This window comes from Saccostrea cucullata, unplaced genomic scaffold (assembly GCF_032062105.1).
Source record: "Saccostrea cucullata isolate Sc308-1 unplaced genomic scaffold, CSIRO_AGI_Scuc_v1 ctg3360, whole genome shotgun sequence".
NCBI lineage: Eukaryota > Metazoa > Mollusca > Bivalvia > Ostreida > Ostreidae > Saccostrea > Saccostrea cuccullata.
In genome coordinates, this window is record NW_026926468.1 from 53,103 (window position 1) to 70,545 (window position 17,443).

A 17,443-nucleotide genomic window follows, 5' to 3' on the forward strand; every position below is an offset into this window, starting at 1 on the left:
TTGTTTGTTATGTTTAATGTTTTGTTCATTGAACGTTAAAGATTGTTCATAAAACACAAAAATTTTAATTTTACTAAATATCAATATTTTTGATTTAGCGATATAAACAATTCTGGGTATTTTCTGTTTGTGCATCTTCAAAATAATGTCTTACATTTTGCCGATGATGTTATGGGATAGAAGTTTAAACCAAAATTCTTTTCCCAATACATTATCAAAAGCTTTCTCAAAATCTACAAACAATTAAGTTTTTTTCTTCTTTGTTTTGTGAAGCTCGAATAAAATATGTATTGAGAATCAATTGTAGAATATCTCTTTCTAAATCCTGTTTGATTTTCATATCTTACTTTAAACTCATTGGCAAATATATTAAATCGTTCATTAAGAATCAAAGTGAAAAGTTTTCCAACGAAATTTAAATCTTGTAATTTGCCTGTAATTTTGTGTCTTACTTTTCCTGCCTTTTTTATGTATGGGCATAATATTTTCTTCTAATCAAGAAAATGGAATATTGCCCGATGGAAAAATCAAAATTAATACTTATTCATTAGTTGGCAATATTATGCTCTCTGTTGCTTTAATATATTCATTTCTTATACCATCATCCCTACTCGATTTAATAATTTTAGGATTTTAAATAGTTTTTCTTTTAATTTTGTCCCGATTTATATATTTATTGAGATCTTGGTTAAGATTTCTGCTAGCAATATGATTATCAACTAATATGGTTTATTTCCTCATCTATATCAGGAGCCTTATTTCAATCTTTAAAGTATTTGTATAGTACTGGTGTATTTTCTCATGTTTATACATTTTAATATTTATTAATTATTTTTGCAATACTTTTTGGGAATCTTATTTTTATTTCTTTCAGATGTTTACTAAAATTTATTCCTACACTGCATATTTATCTGTTCTTTATCTACTAGTATAACTTTTTGTATATTTTTCATTTTCTTTATTCCTTTTGTATGCAATTTCTGTAGGATTTCTTACTATTCAGGTATTTTTGTGGGTTTTCCCACAAGCCTTTGTAAAGCAAGATTTAGAGTTTCTCATATTTTTCAGGGGATACTTACTTCTGTATGGCACCTGATCCCAACTCCGATGTTTCAGAGGTACTTATATGATCTGCTTCTATTTTGTATTAATTAATGGACTTTCGATCTTGAATACTGTTCGTTATATCCATATGTTTTATTCTTTCTATTACCATTGCTACATGTAATACCTATAGAAATTTTTGCTGCATCAAACAATTCTTATTTCATTTTTCCACAATTTCATTCATTGCACTATTCGTAGCTTTTTTAATTTGTTTAAATCTAGCAATATTAAAACGTGATTTAATTGATCAGTACATATACATGCTCCTTAGGACCCCATGGTTTGCTTTTATTACACATTCAAACATTGTATTCGAACAATGCTCACTGAATTCAATTTTTTGTAGTTTTAAATACAACACTTTAGGATTAAGAACATATTTGTTGTTAAAGTACTTGCATATTCAAAAAATACTTATAAAGAGAATAATCACAAAGAAAGTAATCTCCAGTTCTCGATTCTTTACATGTTACCTCTCCTAATGAATAATCGTTATTACGTCCGTTTACATTTAACATCTAATTTAATGTACACATTTCCAATAAAAAATTACCATATGATTTTTATCTTTACCTTCATTGTTTCTTTCAAGCACATCGTCTTTGGAAAAATTTCTTTTTTCATGGTTTCAAAGACTTCACAAAATTGATTTTTTGTTTCATTATCAACGCTGAAAATTTCGATATTTGTTCCGGCTGAGCATTGAAGTCACCTGCTAGCATAACATATTTGTCACTATGTGCTAATTCTTGCATCTCTAGTTTAATTGTACTAAATAAAATCTAACTACTATATCTTGTAATTTCTGGAGGTATAAATGTTATTCCAATTAGTAGAATTTCTTCATATTAAAATCGATATTTTTGAGATTTCTTATATCTAAGTCATCTGTTTTTGTTTCCTGACAAGACAATATATTGTATTGCCCCACTAGCTCCTGAGACTCTTGATAATTTAATTTTTTCCTTTATTCCACAACAGTTTAATGAGAAGATTTTTAATTAATTGTTTTTGCACGCAATTTCTCGAGTTTGTTACACACTCCCTGGAGAGTCCCTAGTCATTTTCTGGTGTGGAGTTGATTCTCCAACGTTTGTTTTCGGTTTCTGGGGTTTGCTGTGAGTACTCCAGTGGCTCAATTGGCTCTGAATCCTCTAGGTCAGTTGGCCTTCCGATCACATATGTAATGTTCCTGACTAGCTTCACCTTTTCTCCCTTGAGCCGTAACACCTTCGTAATGAAATAAAGGCTTTTCTTTGCTTGTTTAATCTCATTAATTTCGTCCGGTAATAGGCGGTTTATTTGGAATGGTTTCCCTTTCTGTTTCGATTGACATTGCTGTTTACACTATTGAAAATGTCGCTATAAATACACGCTCGTGACTTTCAGAACACATTTACTTGGCCCTATCGAACACGTACATGTACAACTGCTTTGTTATTTTGTTTAATTCACACTACATTTCTACCAAATCAGGAGTCTGTATGATCTATCAATATTATAAATGCATTTAAAGTACCTGTTTTCCTCGTTTTCTGATTTTGTTAATTGATTGTTTATTGTTTAACGTTCCTTTAGAGAATTTTTCACTAATATGGAGATTCTCCTGTTGAGGTATGGCAAATTAACCCATAATTTCTCTCTTCTATTTTCGTCCACCTTTCACATTCAGGCTCGGATCCAGGAATTGGAGTTACAGGGGGCGCCAAAATTAGGCAAGGGGTCTGGGGGCCGCCTTGAAGCTCCTGGATTCTAGAGATTTTGTAGGGTAAAAATGAGGTCTACCAATTAGACATATTTACATTTTCTAGACGAAACTTAGATTTACGCTAACTTTGACAATTTTAGGGTGGGGGGGGGGGCGTGCGCCGAGTGCGCCCCCCTTAAATCCACCACTGACATTTTACGCATTTATTAAAATTTATTGATATTTAAAATGAAATCTTTATCTCTACTTGTATATCAAATATCTCATGACATATGTTATTCAAAATTGTCAATTATCAAACATGTCTATAAATTTATACGAATTTTTGTTAACATTCAGGGAGTTGGAATCGGGACGATGTCCTTGATACTGTCCAACCCAACGAGAAATAAAGGTCTGCAAATCGTAAGGCGGCTTTATCGTAATTACATTCAATATTGTCCGACCAATGACACGATAATTTTTTTCCAAAATTTCATTATTTTAGTGTGTGTTAATAGTATCGTTAACAGTTGTTACAGTTCCCAGACCATGACAGGTGTTGCACCCCAAAATCATAATACTGACCTTTCGTTGAGCCGGGGGAAGGGGGTCAGGCACACGCCCTCGTAAGTCTCGGCTTCATCCTTGCATCGCCATATTTAAATCCTCTGATTCGTACCCAAACAGCTTGGATTTTGTCTGAAAAAATTGTCTTTATCACATTGACCATTAAAATTCCATCTGATTTTTCTTTTCCTCTTCACCAGTTCAGTCTCTTATTCCTGTAGGTCCCGTGTCACGGTAGGCGCTGGCACGATAAAGACCCTCACTGCTCAATGGCCCTAAGTGCCGAGTATAGGTCTAAATTTGAAGCCCTTCACCGGCATACGGTGACGTCTCCATATGAGTAAAAAATTCTCGAGAGGGACGTGAAACAATAAACAATCAATCAATCAATCTTTTTCCTGTTCATTTCCCTCACTCTCACTTTCTTCTTTACAACACGTCTGTGGTACCCTTGTCGATACAAATATCACTGAGCTTTCGTTGAGACACTTTTCTGTGTCTGTATTGCTTAAATCACCCAAAAGGGATTTCCGTTTGTCCGGTCTTACTTAACATCTATCATCCCTGGGATCAATAATCCGTGGTGGCCCGCTAAAGTATCAGTCACATTATCCAGCGATGGGGTATACGATGAGAAACCGATGCGTTTTTTGATGAAAATGGTGTGGTTGCCGGCCGGGCATCACTAGTGATCGGACGGTGACTGAGGCCATTTTGCGAATCGGTGGGGTCATTAGGAAATAATTCGTAGTTAAAATTCAGCGATGTCTCAAACGATGCCTCACATCGCTCCTAAATCGGCAACCCATCATTAACACATCTTTCAAGGATCGGCCGATGTATGGCCGAGCATCGTCCAATATCCGTTGAATCTGAGGTCATCGGGGGGTTGAATGGTGTTCAACAGATAACGGCCGATCATCGGTCGATGTTCGACCAAACATTGGCCTGTAGTCGATCGATGTACGAACGATGTTCACCAATGTGTGAGCGATGTAATATACATCGGCCGATTATCCTGGAACATCGTTTTATGATTAGCAATGCATCGCTGGGCCTCTGTAAGTCCGGCCGGCAACCACGCCATTTTTATGTTAAAACACATTGATTGCCGATCGTATACCCAGCGATGATAATGTGACTGATACTTTAAGGACTTCTAGGCCGATGTGTACCGATGTTTGGGCATCTTTAACACCACGGATAACCACCGGTCTTCGGCTACCAGCCGGGAAATGTGACCTAGGCATAAAGAATCGGCATTTGTTTTTCGTGCTGCCCTTCTTCTTTTCTTAAATCGTATTTAACATCGGAAACCATTCCACGACGAATGTTGATTGTATTTGCAATATGCTACAATGTATATCCCTCATTCCTCATTGACACAAAAATATTTTTCCCATCAGAATTCATTTTTTTCTTTTTATTCTGCCCTTTTTGAAACTGTAAACAATCTATTATAGTGAAGATGACGGTCTAGCTTCCGGACATTACGTAACAAAAAATGTGGGAGAAAATCCAAAATACTAAAAATAGAACAGACAACAACAACGTATGGAGGTAAACAAGAATTTAATTCTACGGTAATGTTTTCATTCGCCGCCATTTTGATTATTTCAGGTGACCTATGTCTGTACCTACCTTCTTCCCCCCTCCCCCCCAACTTCGTTTAAGTAACTTCACATTGGTATTTCCATCGATACCTAATGGGATTCGCTCCTGTTTCTGCTTGATGCACTATTCCTCCATCTGAAATGTCTGTTTTCATAGTTATATTTGACATTTTTTTTCTCTTCGTTGTAATACTAAAAAAGCTTGAAACGTAAAAATGTTATGTAAGGTATATTTTACTATAAATTGTTGTTGTAAACTGATACGAAATGAAGAGCATTAGAGAAACTGTTAAAGACCGCATACCTTTAATGCACATAAGCTTCCCTACCGATAAGGTTTTTAAATAAATGTTAGAGCTGTTATTAGAATAAGACATTTAAATCTGTTTTGGTCTAAAGTTTTTTTATCATGTTATCTTAAAGTGCAAATGTGCAGCCATGTTAAAAATGACAGAACGCCACGGTAAGAACATTACTTCAAATGCCGTATATCAATATTTTTTCACCAAATGTAGATCTTTAGAATAAAAAAGATGTTGAATTCTAATTGTTTTCTTTAGCTTAACATTAACTGCCTTCATTCAACATGGCGACATCAGAGATACTACAGACAGAGCACAAGACATAAAACGGTGTCAACTTTGTCCTGGAAAGGACCGGAAATCTGCAGCAGAAATTGTTTGTAGTTCCTGCCATGTCAACCTCTGTAAGGATTGTGTAGGTCTTCATATGGTTTCTGACCGTAAGGTTAAACATGAAGTTCTTACATTTGAATTCACATCTGAAATCATTGCGCCTCAGTGTAATCAACATGAAGGGCAAGGGTGTGAAATGTTTTGTGAATCTTGTGGTTCCCCTCTTTGTCCGCAATGTTTATCATCCGATTCTCATACAAATCACAATGTACAACATATTACAGAAATTTATAACTCTCGGCAAGAGACGATTAAACAAGATATAAATGAACTGGGAAATAAGATTGCACCTGATTATGAGTCGATAATCTCTAAAATACAGTTAATGATAACAAATGTTATCCAAAAACACGGAGAACGAAATCAGTCTATTACTAAATTTGGTGACAGCTGTCACAATCTGATAGATAGTGTTATCAATAGATATTTGCAAGATTCAAAACAGATTGAAAAAGAAGACACAGACTCTCTGCTTGCTTTAAAATCAGTGTTTGAGAATCTGCAATCATCACTTCATTCAGCAATAAATGAAAATGCATCAATTCTAGCTTCCAGAGATTCATCAAAACTTATTCATTACATTTCAAAAAATAAAGAGTTTAGACATGTTCCCTCTAGGGTGGAACTGACAGTGCCACAATTCAGTCCAGGTGAACTCACAGAAAAAACATTGTGTCAATTGATGGGTGACATTGAAAAGACAGTTAAAACTTACATTCAGGGATATGTCATAAAAGGAATTTCAAGTTCCAGTGTACCACGTAAAAGCTTTCTTGACAAGCCTAGAGTTATAAGAAGTGTAGAAACCTATTTTCACAAAACATTTGGCATCAAATGTATTCCAAACAAACACCAATTTTATGTCAGTGGTGACAGTGAAATAATCAAGCACATGAACATAGAGGGAGAGGTACTGGAGGACATAAGCACCGAGCCAGGAGGTATTCTCGACCTGGCAATCAGCAGAGAGGGATTTTTAGTGTATAGCGAGAGCCGGTCAACACGTATCAATATCAGAAAGAATGACCAAATAGAATGTCTTATCTCTCCGCAGGAGTGGACTCCACTCTCTATATGTTGCACCATCACAGGTGAATTACTCGTTGCTATGAAATCACTTCAAAATAGAATCGCACAAAGTAGAGTGGTTCGCTATTGTGGTTCTGTAGCCACGCAAGAAATAAGATTCGATAATGCAGAACAAGCTTTATACTCATGTCCATTATTCATTGAGGAAAACAAAAACCTTGATATAATAGTGAGTGACTCTGGTGAAAAGATAATAGTGGTTGATAGACTGGGCAAATTAAGATTCATCTATGATGGAAATCTCCAGTCGCAGATGTACAAAACATTTACTCCACGTGGTGTAACAACGAATAGCATATGCCAAATTTTGATTGCTGACCCTAGTAATCAAGTTATACATATCATTGACGAGAACGGACAGTTTTTAATGTACATAAAAAAATCCGAATTACAAGAACCATATGATCTCTGTTCAGACAGCGATGATATTTTGTTCGTTACAGAGTTACGATCTGGCAAAGTGAAAGAATTAAAACTGTTTAGTTAGTATCACAGACTAAACATGTAGATTCAGATGTTTTTTAAGTACCAGTCCACATAAAAATCAGACAAATTGTATGAAAGTGATACATATATACATAGAGTTTTTAATATGAATAATGTACGTAAAATGAAAAACATTTTCAGTCATGGTTAACATGGAAACTTTGCCAAAGAAATTTCCTTTAGCAACCCTCAAATTTTTTCATGTTATTGAACAAAAAATCATTTATTTATAAGTCATAAAATAAAATGTAAATATCAGGAGAATTGTTGTCAATATATAAATGTTATGATAAAGATACACATTTTACGTGTTTTAACTGTCGCAGAGCAATCGCCCAAGTTAATTAATTGTAAATGAAAGAGTTAGAAGGTCTGATAAGGTTGCAGGTTCCTGGCGCAGGTGTTGTAGTCCTGTTTCCCAAGAATGTAATTTTAGCAAATTAGAGAGAAAGAGGGTGAGCAAGCACGGATGTATAATTTGTTTGTTTGTCATTTCTGCTGGCATCTGTTTATCGTTCTTGATAGAGCTTCAATAGATGAAAGTGAGCATTAAGTTAATTTGTGGGATAAATTGGGGAGAGATCCGCTATGGCCATGCTCTGGAAGAGAGGAGAACAAGTCAATGAGAGTGGAAGTGTCTTTGAATTGTGAACTTTGTGCACTATTATTATAAATATATTGCGTGTGTTGTAAATATGTAAATAAACGATGTAAATAAAACAATCGTAATTATTTATCAGTGCCAGTGACAGGGAGGACCCCCGTAACATAACAATGCAGTTTTTAATTTTAAAAAAAATCGTAAATTAGTTTTGTGCTAGACAGTTGTTGTCATGGCAACATGCAGATTGTTCTTGCAAGAATTCGATTTATAAAAGCATAAAAAATGTTTCCAAGAAAAACACGAGCGTATTCAATATCTTTGTTTCACATAATATAAAGTTTAAAACTGGGCTTGTGCCATTAACAGCATTGTATGCATTATAGAAATATTAAGTAATATCTGTATTTATTGCTACATCAATGAATACAACAGACGAACAGCCGCGATGAGCAAATAATGAAGAAGATATCCTCGATTAAATGCATTATGTTTTGAAAATTTGAGAAAGATTAAAATTATAAAATATCTACATCTACTAAATAGTATTTCCTTTATTTTATGTAAGAGTAATCGCCGTTTATACGTTAGTAAACACCAGTAAGGCAAGTCATCTTCATAGATTTCGTGAACAATGGCTCTTCCTTCAGATATGCATGCTAGTAGTTACATATCTATCTATTACACAATATTTATCACATTTGATTTTTTTCTAAAATGTTCTTTTAAGCAAATAAAGATATTAACCATAAAATACCTTTATTTGTTAGTAGGGGAATGAACATTGCAGCTATTGCAGAAAAAAAAACTAATAACAAAACCCGCTAATTATGTACTGTCCTTAGACAATTGATGACAAGACACAAATTTAAATGATTGTGTATGCAAAGAACACAAATTAATCAGATTGACACAGGCAATCGATTTAAATGTACCCGTTTAAGTACATGTGTGTGTGTGGTTGATTTTCACACATGATTGTTGCAATGCAACACACTGGACAAACTCAACATTTGATTCATCAGGCTTTCGCTTTTGTGCCCGAAATGATAATTATAGATAGTTTACACATATCATTAAAAAAAATCAAAAATGAAAAAAAAAAGTTTTCCTCTAAGTAGAAAATACATTAGAAAATACACAAAAAGTCAAAGAAAATACATTGACAGAAAGAAAATCAATATAATATTTCATGCACTTTAAAAATTTTCTGACAATAAGAAAAAAAATTGTAATTAATCATAACTTGCACTGTCTTTATGCTGTAATTGGTTTTAGCAAATTTGATCTTTCTTGAAAGGGTTATGTTTGTATAATATTACTTGCATACAATGTAATGAGTTTGTTTGTGTTCGAATGATACAATATTTATAGCAACGGATATTTACTTTCTAAGTGGTATAGGGATGGTCTTTTTCACCATATGACATAAATATATCATAAATGTAGTTGTTTTCTCTGTTTTGTATATGTACACCCTTCCACCTGTTTTTAAGTCGCAGTATAACATATTCTACATGTATACGGTATTTTCGTAAGGCAGCAACTATAATAAGTACAGACAAGGCAATCAAAATCAACACCACAGAGAAAATAAAATGGCATGCAATTTGCATTATAAAATAATATATTTACATAAAATTTTATCATCAGAAAACAGTGACTTCCTTTCTGAATAGCCGGATTTTCTTATAAGAAAATTGATATACAAGAGTTTCATAGGTAAATCTATTTCAGATGTATAAAAAAAAATGTGTATAACCTTTTCAGTTAGGAATTACAATTATACACTTGCAAAAGACTCTGTCACAAGCATTTACCTAAAATTAAATCGGTGAAGCATTTTTAAAATACAATTTTTATTTTTATCTAGAAAGTGCCGATTTGTCGAGATCATCTTTATTCGCCCACCTCCACCCAGTCGTTCTACGGACCTGCAGTTGTGTTATTTTATGATACGCTGATTATTCTGTCTTACTAATCATATTTAAAACATATCGATGCGCCTGTTTCAAACCTTTTGAAAATATATTGCCTTATTTGAATTTGAAGTATTCTCTTTTTATCGTTCTTTCCAAAACTTGATATGGCGCGCATTTATAGAGATCAACGCAGAATACAATAAAATACAATAACGCAAAAAAGTAACAACGTAATTATTAGGGTTTCTACTGTACATTTTATGTTATTACATTTTGCGTCAAAATTACACCATTTTGCGTCGAGATTTAGCAACAGGCAAGAAAGTAAAATATGAGAAAACATTGTTTCGTCAGTCAGATTGGATATAATCGAATTTTACCTTTTGACATTGACAATTAAGTTTGACCAATCTTTGAAAAAATTATCTATGTCATCAGATTTTTACAGTTTGAGCTTAGCCTCCATACTTCAGAGGTATATTCATTGAGACAAGTCCATTCTTTGGTGCAACATTTTTGAATTCTTGAACTTAAATAAAGGTTTAATAATGAATCAAAATTATCGGTTTATTCCAAGATAATTGTATCACAAAACAAACGATTTATGTGAAATATGAAAATACACGTAGCAAAGTTTTGAAAACTCAACTTCACTGTAAAGCAAGGAAGATAACTTCAAAATATACAAAACTGGAAAAAAAAAATGTATCAATCGCGTAAGTTTTTATCGCCAATGTCAACATTTTAAAGATCACGATCTCTTTATTTCTAACTTGTAACCATCAGTCAACTGGAGCGAGCAGAAGCGAGGAATACGTTCTGATCAGCTTTTCGAAGATCGTATCAAAATTCACAGTCATCCGATACTAAGATTTCTTTGCAATTGAAATCATGGTTTTCAAGGCATGCCTCAAATAAGGAAAAGGAAGTGTAGCAATATTTTTATTAGGTTATATTAAAATATGGTTGCCAAATGTTTTCCATTAAAGTACATTTTTGAGGTTCTAAAACCTGTAATTTTCTGAAACCTGTTATTTTCTAAAACCTAATAACTTCAAGAATTGAGTCGCCCGTGTGGTGCAGTGGTTAGAGCGTCTGCTCTAGAGTCGCGAAGTAAGGAGTCTATCATTACCACGCGGGTTCAAATCCCACTGTGGGACGTGGAGACCGGTCCCTCGGATGAGACCGTATAAACCGAGGTTCTGTGTCGCAGTAGTTGCTGGCACGAAAAAGATCCCTCCCTGCCCAATGACCCTGAGTGCCGAGTATATGACAAAATTTACAGTTCTCTACCGGCAAGTGGTGACGCCTCCATATGAGTGAAAAATTCTCGAGAGGGAAGTTGAACAATATACAATCAACCAATCTTGAAGAAATTAATTTAATTTGCATGCATCATGCAAAAAATTCTTCTATTTTTTCAATTTTCTCTTTCTTCCGAGATGGTGTCTGTTTAAATTTGGGGATACAGGGGCATCACTGTTTTTATACTAATGTTATCATCTCTAAATTTATGTATAAATGCAAATATTCAAGACAGCCTGGTAATATGTTTTATTAAAAATATAGCGTAGCGTATGATTTTTATATTTTGTCTATATATATGAACAGCATTGAAGAAAAATTTGAAATCGAATTCCAAAGTATTTTTAAACCTCATATTTTATATACTGAAAGGAAAAAGAAACGCAGGGTAAAATTTTGAGGTAAATTAAATTTATATTTCTTTCAATTTTTTTCAGTATTCCTATCTAACTTTTACAATCATCTTTCAAAAAGATATAACCAAAATCTCATTTGATTTTGTCTAATAATTTTTGAGTTAGTGAAGCTCATATGCCGGTACCCCCCAAAAGTGAAAATCGAAAACTCTCATTATCTTCAATGTCTCTCCTGCACATCTGTCATGAGCGTTATTTCTCCTTTGCATGGAATTCATCAGAGTGAGTATCTTTCAAACCCTGGCTATATTGGGCATGGGTAACCACGCCAAAAAATTAGTCATGCAAAGCGCGCATGCGCGAGTGACAAGAACACAACAGTAAGTTGACATGCTCAAATAAACAAATTGCAGAATTGTTTTCTTTCATTTTTTGAGTGAATGTAATGATTGTAATAGTCTACTGTATAAAAGTCGGTTTTTGTGGTATTAGGACTGAGATTTAAGAGGTGGCAGGACGAATAACCCGCTCGTAACATGGCTCCGTTTCGCGTTAACGTCATCGTCACGGTTGATTGAAAACCATTCCAGACCCTCTCTGACAACGGGTAACAAGTTTTATGGGGGGAAATTAACAAGAAACTGCTAAGTTAACCGTTGTTGCCTCTTTCATTAATTAGGCAAATCGAAAATCAGGCCCCATTGAACTTCCATAAACTGTACAAAGATTGCAAGAAATTCATATCGTCTCTAAATATTGAAAAACAATGTGTATACCTCAGGTGCATCAAATGGTGCAACAAGATTTGTTGACAAACTCGTCGTCATCAAATTGCACGTATTTTGGACTTTTTAGCGTTTTCCCTACATGACGTCATACATTTTACGGTTGAGTAATTCTGAACACTGATTTTGATGCAAAGTAACTTAATTTCTCATCTGACCAATTTTCGTAATTTTCGGTCATGCGTTCAAAAAGTTTTCGAATATTATGCTACTTTGCGTTTCTTTTTCCTTTCAGTATAGATCTTCAGGACGTCACAAAATACGTGACCAAGAAAAAAATATCAAGGCGATGAATTTTAGAGCGCCGAAGTCCTAGAAATGATGTATTTGTTAACCTAAAATCGTTCAAAATATGAAACTGTAATTCAGATAAGTTTATTAAGTTTTCAAATGGTGCTGTAAATGAAAATCCGTTGAAAATGTCGATATGAAGACTCGATAATGACTGAATTGCAGAAAGGGCAACATCCGGGTAACCGTCTGATTGGAAATTATTCTGATCAAGTCGAAGGAACTTCAGTTTGTAAATATAGGAGAAAGCTTCAACCTCTATTCCGTTTTTATCAAGCTCACAACTTGAAAGATCTAGACTGCATAAACCAGAAATTCTATGAAAGGTCTTATTTTCGATGTTTGTAATTTTGTTGTTATTAAGGATTATGGATGACACAACTGAAAACCGAATAAGATTTTCAAACGTCTTTTCTGTTAATGTAGAAAATCGATTAAATGACAAATCCAACGTCACATAGCGGTTTCGTAACTTTTGTGGTATTTTGTCTAGGATTCTGTCTGTAATAAGTCCACTACAGTTCCATAGAATTCCAAGGTTTCCGCATTCGTCTGTGTATGGCGCTGTTGGACAGAGGTATGAAATAGCAACCAGACTGCAAACTGCAAAAGGAGTCCATTCTATCATAAAGCGTTTCTCTTTTTTACTCTTAGGCAGATAGTGTAAATTTGCAATAAGTATAAAATTCAAAAGTATTCTTCGATGCTTTTTAATCTCTGTATTTTTTAATAATAATAAAAAAAACAATATTGTGTTTATACTCGTATATGTTGTATGTATTTTAAAAGTTAAAAACCAATTCAGCATACCCAAATTCTTGATTACACGCAACTGCGGATATGACTTGAAGAAAGATTTTATTTTAGAGATACATAACAAGTTAAAAACATTTCTGAGAACTAGACTAGAGTGAATAAATGATCAGATCATTAAAAACTAGAAGAGTTAGCTGGAAGATTTAACCACAAATGTTTCTCTAAAACCATACTAAAAAGACCAAGAGGGTTATTAACGCCTATAATAATTTGAATTTATCTCAGAATCTTTGTAATAATTTGTTTATTTAATTATTTATTTATCAACTAGTAATTGATTGGTGTACAAAATTATTGATATTTTTATCAAGGATATCCCGAAAAGATCAGCTTTAAGATTAATCACTTGCACAACCTATAGATTATGCAATCCAAAAATAATTTAATGAGATTCAGATAGATTGATTGTATATTGTTTAACGTCCCTCTCGAGAATTTTTCACTCATATGGAGACGTCACCGTATGCCTGTGAAGGGTTCAAATTTAGACCTATAGTCTGAACTCAGGGCCACTGAGCAGTTAGGGTTCTTTTTCGTGCCAGCGCCTACCGTGACACGGGACCTACGTTTTAAAGGTCATATCCGAAAGACCCGTGACTTTTATTTCTGATACCCAGCGCTTGGCGAAGGAACAGTCACTACCTATTTTTACGCCCTAGGTTTAACGCGGCGTCGCGATCGAGAATCGAACCCGGGCCTCCCGATCACGAAGCGAACGCTCTACCACTAGGCTACCGTGAACGGTATATATGAGATTCAGGAACACAAAAAATATTCTTCAATTTAAACTAATATGATGCCCTCCAAAGACTCTAAAATTAGATATTATCTAATGCATTGAGCTTCAAATTGATGTAATCTTAGAAATAAAAATTATACAGAAATAAAGGAAATATTTAACTAAAAATAAAAAAGACAGCACTTACATATATTTACATTTTATGCATTTACAAATAAAAAAAAGATTAAAACCCACCGATAACATGCAGTGTAATTTTATCAGTGATTATGAAGTTACAAGTAATTTTTAAGTGTTTATATCGTTTAACAGCTGTTGGAAGAACAATTCAACGGAAGGTTTTAACCCTCAAAACAGTTGTTTTGAGCTATCTAACCTGTAGTTTGTACCAACAAAACCTTCAGCATTGTATACTTTATTTATCAACAAACCTTGTGCAACATCCATTTTTATACATCATGAAAACATAAACTAAATATCAAATACGTTATCCAACCTACCTGTAGTTTGTACCAGCTTAAATTATAGCGTAGTAGACATTAGTCATGGACACACTTTGTACGACAACTTAAAGTTTGTCCATGAATAATGATGGCTATGTAAGAATTTAAGATGGTACACATTACAGGTAAATGGCATATCAAATTTGAGACCAGGATAATACTTTTATGTTATATAGATAGGTTGTGTACTAGCATGTTTTATACTTGAATTTCAGTTGCTATAAACTAAAGGTAGGTTTCAGAAAACATATGGTATGAAGGTTACATTGAATTTCACACGTAACTGTCCGAACATTTTTAATATTTCATGTTTTTGCTAAAATTATATAAACACATGAATCCCCGTGTTCGCAAACTACGGTTGATGGTGAAATAAGTTATCTGACAAACTAGTAATTATCCTTTTCTCCAAACTGATTTTGGTTTCCGAGTTTCTTTTATTTGTTAATTAAAAGGACAATTAATGAATAATAATACATGTATATTTCATTACACAAATACATGACATTTTGGCTGACAAGACGATAAAAGCAAACCAAAACTAAATGCCTTTTTCACAGACTTGTTAGTGGATTTTAAAGATCGCTCACTCTTCGTCAACTTCAGTTTTTTCATAAATTTCATTGAAATAAATCTTATATTGCTAATGAACATACTCACAGAGAAGAAAAATAAACATTCTTGGTCCTGTATCTTTCATGATTCCTTCAGCCCAAATAAATAAGATGGTTATGACCTGGATAAAAAAAAATGTAACTTTAATTATTATAAATTAAGAAAATGTATTTTAAATTTGATTCTTTTGTCAGTGATATGTAGAAAATAAAGCTGATCCAACATATAAATCCTTTGAATCACAACACAGACATCTATCATGACTAAAGTCATTATTCAATGTTTATTGAAATAAGGTGTAATTTGTGTATCATTTGATACCTGTGTTACAGCTTTTCTTTTTAAATGTTTCAATAGTGAACCACAAAAACCATAGCAAGATTACATACAGAAAAAAGGGTGCCATCATCAACAGTTTAAAAAAAAAAACACCACACATTTTGAGGCCTCTTCTGGTCTTTATAGAACTGGGACTAACTTTTTTCATGCTAATTGTTAGTCCATTATTTTTACAATGAATTGACAACGGATTTTTCCGTTATTTCCCGATCATGACAAGGAACGCACAGCTGGTGTGACCGGTCGGCAGGGGATGCTCACTCCTCCATGGCACCTGATCCCATATCTGATGTTTTGCAGGTCCGTGTTTGCTCTGCTCCAATTTTGTATTGTTTATGGACATTTGATCTTGAATACTGTTTGTTATCTCCATATGTTTCATTGCAAGTTAGCAGCTTTTAAAAACCGGTAGTATCTAGATATGAACTACCTCTTTGTATTGACGGTTACGCTCAATTAATTTGCTATTACACCCTCTGATCTCTTGACTAGTGACTTAATTGTTTCCTGAATAATTGTTAAAGTTAACATGAATTCAAAATAAAATTCATTTTGTCAACCTTTCAGTCCCGTGAAGGATTTAGATTATAAAAGAAGAACGATCAACTTTTTTTTGTTTGTTATGTACGGCGCCGCTGGAGGGCCAGGTAAAAAAAAATATTTTTATTTGTTCGGACAAATTAGAAATCCGTTCGGACGAATTAGATATTCGTTCGGACAAATTAGAAATTCGTTCGGACGAATTAGAAATTCGTTCGGACGAATTAGAAATTTGTTCGGACAAATAAGTTATTTGTTCGGACAAATTAAATATTTGTGCGGACGAATTAGTTATTTGTTCGGACGAATAAAATATTCGTTCGGACGAATTAGTTATTTGTTCGGACGGATTAGATATTTGTTCGGACAAATTAGATATTTGTTCGGACAAATTAGATGTTTGCACAAATTATCTTGTAAAGAGAGATATACAATTTGTCTATTCAGGAGGATTCATCCCTTTTTAATACATAAATAGCTTTTTGGACCATGACATACACACGTTGCAACTAGACATGTGCCATTAAAGTCGGGTATTTTGATTGTAAATATTCGGAAATAATGGTTCTATATCGGTATATATTATAGGCCTAAAAATCATTCACATGTCATGATTAATAAATGCAGGGTAGTTAATATGTACATAAAAATTATAAGAAAGAGATCAAAATTTACGGCGCCACTGGAGGGCCAGGTAAAAAAATATTTTTATTTGTTCGGACAAATTAGAAATTCGTTCGGACGAATTAGTTATTTGTTCGGACGAATTAGATATTCGTTCGGACAAATTAAAATTCGTTCGGACGAATTAGTTATATGTTCGGACGAATTAGATATTCGTTCGGACAAATTAGAAATTCGTTCGGACGAATTAGTTATTTGTTCGGGCGAATTAGATATTCGTTCGGACAAATTAGAAATTCGTTCGGACGAATTAGAAATTTGTTCGGACAAATAAGTTATTTGTTCGGACAAATTAGATATTTGTTCGGACGAATTAGAAATTCGTTCGGACAAATTAGTTATTTGCTCGGACGAATTAGATATTCGTTCGGACAAATTAGAAATTCGTTCGGACGAATTAGTTATTTGTTCGGACGAATTAGATATTCGTTCGGACAAATTAGATATTCGTTCAGACGAATTAGTTATTTGTTCGGGCGAATTAGATATTCGTTCGGACGAATTAGAAATTCGTTCGGACAAATTAGTTATTTGTTCGGACGAATTAGATATTCGTTCGGACAAATTAGAAATTCGTTCGGACGAATTAGTTATTTGTTCGGACGAATTAGATATTCGTTCGGACAAATTAGAAATTCGTTCGGACGAATTAGTTATTTGTTCGGACGAATTAGATATTCGTTCGGACAAATTAGAAATT

The 17,443-nt window shown here is 33.7% G+C and overlaps 3 protein-coding genes across 3 annotated transcripts in view; 1 reads left to right on the plus strand and 2 right to left on the minus strand.

The window, feature by feature from the left end:
• Positions 1 to 17,443, minus strand: part of LOC134271766 (toll-like receptor 6) — a 268,180-nt gene that overhangs the window by 53,102 nt on the left and 197,635 nt on the right. The window lies entirely within an intron of this gene.
• On the plus strand, positions 4,869 to 7,248 carry LOC134271758 (uncharacterized). The gene is made up of 2 exons (XM_062753968.1): positions 4,869 to 4,924; positions 5,538 to 7,248. The coding sequence occupies exons 1-2, from the start codon at positions 4,869 to 4,871 to the stop codon at positions 7,246 to 7,248; spliced, it is 1,767 nt and encodes a 588-aa protein (XP_062609952.1).
• Positions 11,442 to 15,286, minus strand: LOC134271765 (asporin-like). Its single transcript, XM_062753977.1, has 2 exons — positions 15,226 to 15,286; positions 11,442 to 13,110 (listed from the first exon to the last, which is right to left on the minus strand). Exons 1-2 carry the CDS (start codon positions 15,263 to 15,265, stop codon positions 12,461 to 12,463), a joined length of 690 nt encoding a protein of 229 aa, XP_062609961.1. The 5' UTR covers positions 15,266 to 15,286; the 3' UTR covers positions 11,442 to 12,460.